Source organism: Stegodyphus dumicola, chromosome 3, assembly GCF_044657685.1.
Source record: "Stegodyphus dumicola isolate Sdum_Otavi_A_Nest chromosome 3, ASM4465768v1".
Classification (NCBI taxonomy): domain Eukaryota; kingdom Metazoa; phylum Arthropoda; class Arachnida; order Araneae; family Eresidae; genus Stegodyphus; species Stegodyphus dumicola.
Window position 1 is genome coordinate 159,665,894 of NC_140770.1, and position 12,301 is coordinate 159,678,194.

The 12,301-nt window shown below is 29.7% G+C and overlaps 1 protein-coding gene across 1 annotated transcript in view; it reads left to right on the plus strand.

Moving 5' to 3' along the window:
* Rbbp5 (retinoblastoma binding protein 5) overlaps positions 1-12,301 on the plus strand; it is a 67,150-nt gene that overhangs the window by 12,789 nt on the left and 42,060 nt on the right. The window contains exons 2-4 of the mRNA XM_035369552.2: positions 1,883-1,908; positions 4,972-5,144; positions 9,612-9,752. Of these exons, the coding sequence (XP_035225443.1) occupies positions 1,883-1,908; positions 4,972-5,144; positions 9,612-9,752 (340 nt within the window). The remainder of the gene's footprint in view (positions 1-1,882; positions 1,909-4,971; positions 5,145-9,611; positions 9,753-12,301) is intronic.

Below are 12,301 nucleotides of genomic sequence, written 5' to 3' on the forward strand. Positions count from 1 at the left end.
ATCTTCCTTGTGAATTTTAATATTTATTTGATTAATTTCTCAAAGAATATTAGCCCAAATTGTCTGGTTCATAATAAATTCAGAATTTTTTACAACATGTAGCAAATGTCCTGCTTCATACTTTGATTCCGCACTAAGAGAAAAGATTTTTAATTTCTTTCGAGGATTTTACTACGCCTGGTAAATTTGTTAGAAGGGCTTTTACAGCTACATATTTTGCTGACCATCTCATCTGGGTTTTAAGTTAATTTTTGTACATTTTTTCATAGTGTCCCATGGAATTCCCTTCCTGACAAAAAAGCAAAATATCTTCTGGATTAATTCCAAATAGGTTAACTGCTTCGAGGCATGATGAGGCAGAATGCACACCAACAGGATTCAAAGAGTGAGCCAAATATGGCACAAATTTGGCCAGCTTATTCATTTCTTTAATCCTGGCTTGTACTCCTTTATAAGTACCAGCTATATTAGATCTGTTATCATAAGACTGACCATGACATTGTCCAATATCCAAACCATCAAGTGTCAGTTTTTCCAGAATCCGTTAAAAAATACATTCTTCTGTCTTTCCGCCAACTTTTATGAAATCAATAAAGGTTTTCTTTATTTCACACACATCAGCACATATTTTTACATATCAAATCACCTGGCTCATTTGTTCTGTATGCGACACATCTGGAGTGCAATCGGACATTATTGCATAATATTTGGCTTCTTTGATAATCATTTAAAATGCTATTGCGAACTGTTTTTGTTCATTATATCCAGAATTTCATTTTGATAAATATGGTAGTCCTTTTTTTAGGTGTTCTAATTGATACATAAAAGTTGAGTTATGTTTGGCTAGCAGAGTTATTAAATTTAAAAAAAAATTGCCTTGACTAGGCTGAGAACATTTTGTGAGCAGGTTGCTAGGGGTTTCATCAGACCAAGAGAAAGAAAGACTTGTTGAAAGATACAATACAGCATGTATAACTATGCGTAGGCTCTCTCTCCATTTTTCTTTCTCTGTGTGAATTAGTCTCTCAGTGTCATGATCGATGCCTTGACGCGATTTCATTTCATGTAGTCGAATTTTCCACTTAATCATGCACTCTCTATGGATTTCAGATGCAGTTAACCTTTATGAAATTTTTTTCCAATTAATGAATCTTGTAGTACACAATGCTGATGTAACAGCAGAGAGGTAAAAGAGATTTTTGTTGTATCAAAATTAGGCAGCATTCCAAATACAATCCAGCGCCACGCTTGAATTTGCCACCCGCAGAAGTTGCTACCCAAGGGCACAGACCCTGGCTTCCCCCCCTTTAGGTCTGGGAATGTATATATTTTTTAACATTCAAATTTGATTTGAGTTTTACATTCACTTTTTATTTGTCAGTTTTCTTGTTAAGAATTTCATACTTCTTGTATTTAAACTTTTTGTAATTTCAGTTTATTTTTACATAGTGTTAAAAAATTATATACGGGAACCACAGTATCACATTTGCTTTCAAGCAATAGCATGAAGAATTTCCTTTTTACTGTACTTTATTATATATATATATATAATATATATATATATATATTATAATTTTAAATGCCTCCAAGTTATTTCATTCGACTACAATTCTACTAACTTTCTCTAAGGAGATAATATACTCAATAATCCAGTAGTAAATAAATTATATATGTATATATACGATTATATGAACAGAAAAAAAATATTTAAAGAAGAATATAAAATCATTTCAAGAATTTTTGCACATTATGCCGCTGAAAATTAATCAATAAATACGTTAAAAAAAATTAGAATCATTTTATCATAAAGACCATGATATATTATTATTATTATTATACATTTCATAATGTTAATTCCTTTTTTTTTTTTTTCTCTTTCCAGAATCATTTGGTCAGAATTATCCTGAGGTGAGTAACTTTCCTTTCAGTCAGAGTAAGCTATTTTTATTACTCAATATACGTTGGCAGGAAAAGTTAAATGAATAACTCTAAGATGCTTTATGTTAACCCTTTGCGGCATGGTGGGTCAATATATGTCCCACCTAATTAATATTTATTTTCTCTGTTAGCAATTTCCGTTAGAAATTTTCTAATCTTTTAAAAATAATCTATTTTAGTTATTATTTTTCTCAGTAGATGTTACTACTATACCAGGGCTTAAGTTTATAAGCAAAAAATATTCAAAATAGGATCACAAGAGTGATATCCATGTATCTCGCATTTTTCAATATTTTAAAAATTTTGGTATACAATTTATGATATGTATGATTGTTTTTAATATTCAAAGGTATTTTATTTTCAAAAATCTTAATTGGATTCAATATTTCATAACATTAATTTTGCAGTTGAAATAAGTGGGTTAAAAATTGTCCCACCACACACTTGAATTTCCGCTCAATAGATGGCAGCACTCAGAATTTTTTTTTTTTTTTTTTTTTTTTTTTAATCTACTTTTTTCGTGATTGCGCGCGCTTTTTACGTCTGTTGTATGCTCTGATGTGCTAAAATGTCTAGATAAAAGTTAACAACTCAGGAAGCTTTGGATCTTTTTGCTGAATTGCCATCCGATGCGACTTCTTCAGATGTGATTGCTTCAGATGTCAGTTCTAATTCAGGTGAAATTGAAATCCAGGAGAGAATAACTGAGGTTGAAGTTATTGCTGAAGAAGAAAGGGAAGTAGTTATAATTCGTTTCGCTTTTTAAAGACAGACCCATCTATGCATGTGGCACTGTAAATATGAATGGGAAGTATCTACCCAAAAATTTAAAAAACAAATTTATGTCAAGAGAATATATAGACTTTTCAGTTAGCGATGATTCAATTTATTGCATAAAATGAAATTATAAAAGATCTGTTTCTATCCTGTCTTGCTTGGAAAAGGCAACTGAAATGAAAGAAATTAATAGAAAAGAACGAAATGGAAAGACAAAAAAAGTACTGTGCCCAAACAGCATTATTTCATACAATAAGAATATGGGATATGTCGACTAATTGATCAACTGAAAGGACTATATGAAATATACCACAAAAGCAAGAAATGGTGGCACATGATTTTTTTTTTTTTTTTTTACTTTTTAGATGCACCATGCATTTATTCTATATACCATGCAGTTATTCAGTAAACTCATTTATTCTATTTAAATTTGTTCGCGAACCCGATCATGATGTAAAAACAATGAAAGATTTTCTTCTCTCAGTTATAGAAAGTCTAATGGCACTTGCAGGCAAGAAAGAGCTGAAAAGAAAATTGAAATCCCCAGTTCAAATAAAAACTAAAAACCTGTTCGTACAACCAGAAAAGAGACTAAAAAATGTAAGTCACACGCCAAAGAGAACGAGCAGAAGAAGATGTGCATATTGAAGCACATCGAAAGAAGAACGACGAACATTTCGGATGTGTGAAACATGGGAAGTGCCTCTATGCTTACAAAAGAATGAAACAACATGTTTTTCAAAGTTTCATGAAAAATGACTTTTTTTGAATTTTAATCATATATAAATGTTTTTGAATCAAGTGCCAATTTTAATATTTTATTTAGTATCATATGTACGAGTATCAAATTTTAATCTTAAAATAATATTCAAGAAATTATTTTCTTTTGTTCCTAAAATTTAAAAATATTAAAAATATATATATGCAAAATGTGCATATGCAAAATTTTACAAGTCATGCATATATGCAATAAGTACAAAATGCATTTTAGTGTGTTTATTATGAATATTTTAGAATGCACGCTTTATTTTGTTTATTCATTCCACATATGATTTTTTTTTCCTGCTATACACCAATATGCTATAAGACATGTGCTAGTTGCATGGTGGGACAAACGGTATCCCACCTTACCCCGTAAAAAATAAAAGTGCAGAATTTTTTTCAAGCTTTAAAGGCACTTAAGTAAGTCCATCTGACTTATTCTAAGGCATTTTTTTTAAGATTAAAATATATTTTAAATATGCGTGTCGCAAAGGGTTAAATGTATTAAGTGATATCCAATAAAAAAATAGTTGGTAGCTCAAAGTCAGCATTATCACATAGTCCATTGGGATTTACTTTCTCTACCCAGAAATATTCGTTTGTTTATGCCATTCCTTCAGTAAAAGGTGAAAGAGGGTGATTCAGTCTAATATCAAAAACTGTACAAGTAGCTGGAGGAAATTTTCTCTTGCAAAAGTTGGAGCATGTCACTGAGAAGAGGTTTGACAGGTTGAGAGAAATAGTGTGTGATTGGGAGAATGAAAGCAGAGCAAATGCTGATGAAGGTCTGCAAAAACCTAAAAGTATCATGTCAAGGATCCTGAAGCAGATAACCAAAATAAAAAAGTAGAGCACAATAGTCTCAGGACCATTATTTAGCAGCAATTGCTAAAAGAAATGAATGAATGATATCAAACCATATTTCAAGATTATGGTATTATATTCATAGCTATAAACATTTTAATAACGACTCGTACTTTATCTTATAAATCAAAATAGTATTTATGTATTAGTACAGCCAGTTAGACAGAATTTGTCATGATTTTTTTGTTGGGTGAAAAATTCAAGTTTAACGTCTGTTATTTTATTATTATTATTATTATTTCCAATGACTAGGCAAAAAGTTACAAAGAACTAAAATCTTACAAACAATAGAACTAAGAAAAAAGAGACCAAAAGAGCCCCACATTGAAACAAGTGGTCCCTGTCCATTTCTTCTCCAGGATCACAAAGTGTAGAACTTCTGTTATGTAAGAAAGTGTGTCATCCACGTTATGTGAAAATTGAAAATCATATAGTTTCTATTAATTTTGGAAGAACACACTTCAAAAAAAATTTCTTGTTTTTAAGACAGAAAGGGGAAGTAACTAAATAAAAAAATAAAAATTTTATGTAACGTATATGCATTAAAATTCAAGCTACCATTTATTTTTTTATTTGTTAATTTTTTGTTAACCATATTTTGAGGTTATATGTGTTCTTGTGGCTTTTCAGGAGTTTGATGGTGCTTTAGATTGCATTAGTCTTGCAGTTACTTGTGCCTTCAATAAACATGGAACACTTTTAGCTGTCGGTTGCAATGATGGGCGTATTGTTTTATGGGATTTCCTGACAAGAGGCATTGCAAAAATTATTTGTGCTCATATTCATCCTGTATGTTCCCTGAGGTAAATTTTTTTGGTACTTTTTCCACTGTATATATCTGTATATTTTGCATTTGAAATATTTTTAGCCTTTCTGTTTCATTTTTTTTTTTTTTTTTTTTTTTTTTTCATTACATTATGTTTTGCTTTGCTACTATAATATTAATCATCCATACAGTAGTCCAAATTGATAGTTCTCAAAACTATTGATGTTCCCCAAGCATAAAATCATTAATTTATCTTTTAATTTGAGCAATACATTGCTTATCAGTGTTATGAACCTGTTGGTTCAAAATAAGATGTGTTTCTCAAATTTTGTATCGTGATGTATGACTTTCCCTTAATATAATTGATTTAATTAATGTAAAAAAAATTATATTACATTAAAATGTATGTAGGATTCATAGAATTACTAAACTAAATATCATACTTGCTAAAAGAAAACAGTTATATTTAAAAAAAAAAAAAAAAGATCATAAACAATAGAATTTGAAAAAACTGTTTTAAAACATAGTTTCTGCCATATGTACATATTTTTTTTATCTTAAATGTAACTGTAATTACTTAAGTTAATTAATCATATATTCACAAAGAGCCACTGTCTGAAGTTTTATTTTATAAAATCACTTTTGTCTAAAACTCGTTATATACGTATATATGTCTAAAACTCATTATATATGTATGTATATACGTATATAAGTAACTGCATTTTATATAACATTTCTTTTTCTGTTTTAACAATTGAATTCCACTATTAGTAAATTTTCTAATGCTCATGCAAATCTTCTTTAAATTAATGAAAAATTATCATCAAGATTAAACCTCTGGCTAAATTCTTATATAAGTTGCCTTAAAAGTGGTCATGCATGTTTAGGAAAGCAGCATGAAGCCATTAAAATGCATAGAAGTATTTCATAAAATCAGCTGCATACTGACTCAATTTCTTTCTTAATAAATAATAGTTTTCTTATTTTTTTTAACAAGTGGTTTGCTCTTCATCAATCATTTAAAACTAAGAACTCACTAAATTTTTTAAATTAGGTAAAACAGCAACTTTATACTAATACCAGTACCACTTTTGGCATCAGTTGACACAGAATCAGAGCAGTCAGATCATCTTATGAGATGTGCCAAAGGCCCATTGTCAAAAGATGATAATGCACACTATGCCACCTAGAAGGTGAAAATTACTTTTATAGTTAATGAAAAATAAATGCAAATTTCTTGTGCACCAAAAAATAAAAAGTCACAATAGATTAAAAAAAATTATGTATTCACACCATCATTAAAGGTTAGAAAAGTAAGGCCAGAACCCACAGTACAAGTGTCTAGTATCAACCTCCACACTATGGTGTCTTGTATGGAAAGTTGTTTTTTACACTTCACCTTCAGGAAACTGAATAAGCATCTGCATTATTCTGAAAGTAGCGATAATTTTTTCTGTAAATATTTTTTTAAATACCAGCTCTATTACAACACTGCCCTTGGGGATACTTGAATTCATAATCTTTAACTCTAAAAGCCAACGTTTTATCCATTAGGCAACAGGAGCAATCTTAAATTGATGGAGATTTTAAATAAAATTCAAAATCCCAGATTTTGAAATCCACCACTATTTTCTTGTAACTATCTATTGCTTTAGATTATTGTGTAAAAATTATCAACCATATATCATCTTTGGCTAATAGTTAAGTTTTAGTACTCCTAATAAACTTGAGAATTTTGCTTTACATAATTTGTTAAGATATGATAACACGCCAAACAAATATTAATTTAGAAGTCAAACAACAAAAATCAGCGTTATATTTTCAAATTTTCACAGGACTAGTTTCGATGGTTTTACCGAACCATCATCCTCAGCTGCAAAAGCGCAAATGAACAAGATAGGACATAATGATTAGATAAGATAAGTAGCTTCTCTCCTGTCCAGGCTTTCAAATCTTATCTAATCATTATAGATCTCGTTCATTTGCGCTTTTGCAGCTGAGGATGATGGTTCGATAAAACCATCGAAACTAGCCCTGTGAAAATTTGAAAATATAACGCTGATTTTTGTTGTTTGACTTCTAAATTAATATTCTGTTAACTTATTCATTTTTAATTATAATTTGAAATTTTTATTAAGATTAGTCCATTTAACTTTATATTTTCCTCAAGAGAAAAATTTTTGAAAGTATATTCATTTAAAAGCTGTGGTGTAAACTGGATATTTGAAGTGAGATATATGAAACTGACATGGCTAGTGGCGAAAAGTTGAAGTTGAGCAGCTCATGTGATTTTCGGTCATCCAGAAAATACTGATTCTGAGATTGCTTCTAATTGGTTACAACTTTTTGCCCAAATGTAGGATTGGCCTTTATTTATAACATTATGCACAATGCCAAATGATAAATGGCAGCATCTATTACTATGATATCTCAACTTGCTTTTCTTAAAATATTGTCTGCATATGACAGAATTTTCTGTACAGTTTATTGTTTGCTTTTGTACAGTAAATATCTGCTCTCATAAATTTGAAAGCCTGGCAAGTAATAGCAATAAAATTTTGCTATGAAGTGAGAAATACACAATGGAGACATTTGAAATGTTGTGTAAGGCACATGGAGATTATACATTAACATGACAAAGAGTTTATCATTGGTAGAGATGATTTTGTAGTTGCTGTGAAGATGTCAATAATGAATTCTTCACAATCTTTAATAATTCTTTCCTTTCCTCTGTGACGCAGTAAATTTAAAATTATCTTATTTAGTAATGAATAGTGATCTGCTTCTGAAACTGAATTAAAGCTATGAAATAAAGATATGTAATTAAAAGCTAAATCATATTGTCTCGTCATTTGGATTCGCCTTACCACTCTGCAAAAGACATGCCTGAACTTTGATGCCAAGCTTTCCCCACAACTGCTAAAATATCACACACACACATATATATATATATATATAAGTATGACTAGAGGTGAAACTTGGTGCTTTGCTTATGGTTCTAAGAGCAAACAGCGGTCATATACTTGCATTGGAAAAATTCTGTTATGGCCACAAAAAACTTCAGTTTCAGAAATCTGAAGACAGTGCTGGAATCTGAAGTAAAGACAGACTTTTTTGACTGGGGGAAGGGGGTAATTCATGAAAAATTGGTTCTTGGGGTACAGACAAAGAACTCCTTATTTTCTAAAGAAGTTATAGGCAGATTTCTGAAAAGAATTTGCCACATTGGGCATAAAAGCTCAATCAGGAAACTGGTTTCTGCATGACAGTGTGCCATTCTCATCAAGTAGTTTCGAGGAAAGAAATTGTCACAAATTTTAACCACCACTCATCTTTATTCATCAGGTTTGTAGATTACTTTCTCTTCCCTAAACTGAAGTGTTTCCTCAAAAGTCGTTATTTTAATAGTATTAAGCTGATTCAGAAATTCATAACCAGAGACTTAAATAGTGTTCTAAATTATGAGTTTTGCAAAGGAATCAAATAGCTGTATGAACATGCCAAGCGTGTGTAGACTTAAGGTCTGTTTAAAGGTAAGTCAGATATTTATATATTTATACAAACATCTTGGCACAATCTGACAACTTTTTACATATGAAAAGGTAAAAATTATTTATTTGATGCTAGGTAATTTTCAGGACTTTTTTAAAAAACATACCAAAACTATCAGTATTTATCATAAGTTGGCAAACATTATCAATATATGAAAAAAAAACACATTTTAAAAATTTTTAATTCAAATTTCAATTATTAAATAAGGATTATATGATACATTAAAAAATAAAGCATTTTGTAAAGCTATTTTTGTAAAATCCTTTTATAATTTTTAGCTCTGTTTTTCTCGCCATGTATGCAACAATCTGTTTTTACTTAAAAATATCAGATAATTTTGCAAACTGATCATTTCGCACAAATTATCTATTAAGTAGATTTCATTGTTGTTTCTTTTAATGATTTTATGGCAAAATGTTGTTTGCTTGCCGAAATAAGAATAGAAATTTTTGAAAATGTGACGGTTTCTATTAAGAGAGTTATGAAAATATCTCTGTGCCGAAGTAAGAAAGTTGAAAAATTTTGTTTTCATATAAACTTAGTCATAAAACATAAAAGCTTTGTGTTTAATGTATGCTATGTTTCTTAATTAATATGTTTATAAGTACTTAAAGTAGTAGTAGTTTAATTCAAAAATATATATGATGGGATATATTAGGTATATGAACTGCAAGATAATCATTTGATTTTGTAAATAGCACATTCATTCCCTTATATTCATTCATGTTATTAAAAATTGTTTCTATGGAATATCCATTTGAAAAATAATCTCTACTATTTAATATTCAGTTTCATATAAATAAAGTTTTTATGTTGGAATCAATATTTGGAGTTCTTATAAATAGAAAAAGTGCTCATAGTATCAATATGTATAATGTTACTTGAATATCATTGCACTTATGTAATATGCATTTTCTGTAAAGCACTTTGGGATTTTTTTTTTTATTATTAGTTGGAGCAGAAGTGGTCACAAATTATTAAGTGCCTCTACTGATAACAGTGTATCAATTTGGGATGTTCTGAGTGCTGAGTGTGAATCTCGGTATCGGTTTCAATCTCCCATTCTGAAAGTGCAGTTTCACCCACGAAATGAGTAAGAAAGAAATACCATATTCTTATTATTTTAACCCTCTGAGCAGTATGACTGACTGTATCCGGTTATGAGATTTTTTGTCAGTTGTTATATATTAGCTTATAATTTAAGATATTTTGCTTCCTTACTTTCATTAATAATATAAATGTCATCTTGATGGATGCAAGTTTATGAAAATAGAGACTGAAGTAGGTAAATATGCGTATTTAGCTAATAAAGACTCTTTAAATATAGGTCTTCATAGGTCCAAAAACCTGGGCCGCTCAGAGGATTAAGAAATATAATGCGTTCAATTTGCAATATCTAGTTTTGGGGTTGCTTCATTTATTTAAATTCCTCTTTATATATAGAAATGCAGAAAGCTAACTGACACATTTTAAATAATCATAGGTAATAAATAGATTCAAAGAAAAAATAGCAAAACCAAGTATACTGTGCGCAAAAAAAAAAAAAAAAAGTGACAGTTCTATATCTCCCGTTCTACTGGTCCAATTGACCAAATTCACGTTTTCCATGTCTCGAAAACGCGACTTAGGATATGAGGTCTTCGTAGGTCCAAAAACCTGGGCCGCTCAGAGGGTTAAGAAATATAATGCATTCAATTTGCAATATCTAGTTTTGGGGTTGCTTCATTTATTTAAATTCCTCTTTATATATAGAAATGCACAAAGCTAACTGACACATTTTAAATAATCATAGGTAATAAATAGATTCAAAGAAAAAATAGCAAAACCAGGTATACTGTAAAAAAAAAAAAAAAAAAAAAAAAAAAAAGGGCGACAGTTCTATATCTCCCGTTCTACTGGACCAATTGACCAAATTCAACTTATGTTTTTCATGTCTCGAAAACGCGACTTAGGATATGTATTAGATTTATATATAGCACTGTTCTAATATAGGTATTTTGACACAAAAGCAGACTTTTTATGAAATGACATGCCAATTTTTTTCCCATATTTTGATTCTAAAACTCAAATTATCCCAAACTGCCAAGTTCTGTAAAAATCGCTTGAGTAGTTTTTAAAAAATTAGCTCTCAAAATTTTAGCTCCTCATTGTTAATTCGAAATTTAGGTTCATTCCAAATAAAATTCGCCCATTTTTTATGATTTATTTTTAAAATTTGTATTTTTAAATAGTTTTTATAGATTTTTCGAAAACACTTTTATCTATTTTTTTATTGAAAATTTCATAAGATATATGTGAATTTAAATTTTGGCGTGTTTTGAAATTTGACGTATTTGTTATAAACGATAATAACGAAAATGTGGTTTACTCTTTTGTTAAAATTATTTGAAAGAATGAACAATGACCTTTTGTCCGCTCGTGTGCAATTTAAAGAAGGAAAGGAAAATATGTTGCTATAAATTAAGAAGTTTGCCATGTGAATTATTCTTGACACAAACTGAAGAAAAAAATGCGGCAACACAAATTTTTGAATTTTTTCATAAATTTTGCACCAAATTTTACAAATTAAAGGCACAATTTGAGTCGTAGAATCGAAATATGGGGGGAAAATGGCATATCATTTCAGAAAAAGTCCGTTTTTGTGTCAAAATACCAATATTAAAACAATGCTATATATAAATCTAATATATATATCCTAAATCACACTTTTGAGACATGAAAAACACAATTTGAATTTCATCAGTCGGCCCTGTAGAACGGGAAATATAGAACTCTCCAATTTTTTTTGTGCAGTGTACGTTTTAATGCAACCACCTTGGTGCAGTGTGGCAATTTTTTAAAGATGAAAAGTTAAAAATAAATTAGTGGGTGCATGTTTCCGGTTTTGCGCCTTTAAAAAAAAATCTTCCAAACTATTGATATTTGTCTTAAGCCCACAAGCATAATCAACTTTTTCAAACGAAACATACTTTATGAATTTAAAATACAAATTTTAATTATTGAATAAGGATTATATGCCACATTAAAGAAAATAAAACACATTTTTCACAAAATTAGATGCAGCTGTTTTTTTCAGCAGCAATCATGTATATAGTAATCTCTTTTTGCTTTAAAATATCAGAGAATTGCAGGAGCTAGGCATTGCACACTGGTTATCTACCAAATACATCTCTTCATCGTCCCCTTTAGCAATTTTTCGTTAAAATATTGTTTTCCTGCCAAAACTTTTACACTGTTTTTCCAAGTGCAAAGTTTTTTAAAATATTGCTTCATATTCCTGAAGCAATATTTTAAAAATTGAGCAAAAAAATATGATTTATCTATAGAAATCATTGGAATTTGAAATAAGTGAAAGAAATGCAGATGAAAATGGCAATGTTGCTTGACTAAAAGACTGTTATGAGCATGGTTGCTAGAAGGATGTTTATGCACATTGTTGCTAGAGTTTGACACATTCTAAAAATTTGGCGTTTTCTACTAAGGTGATTGCATTAATGTGTAAGATCCCCAAACCCTCTATAAATATGTCCATGTATGCTATTTAGTATACTATTGCAAACTTTTTTTTTTAATTACACCTAGCACATAATCTCCATTTAAATCCATCCATTACTGCAAATATGCACAGAAGTTATCATGCAT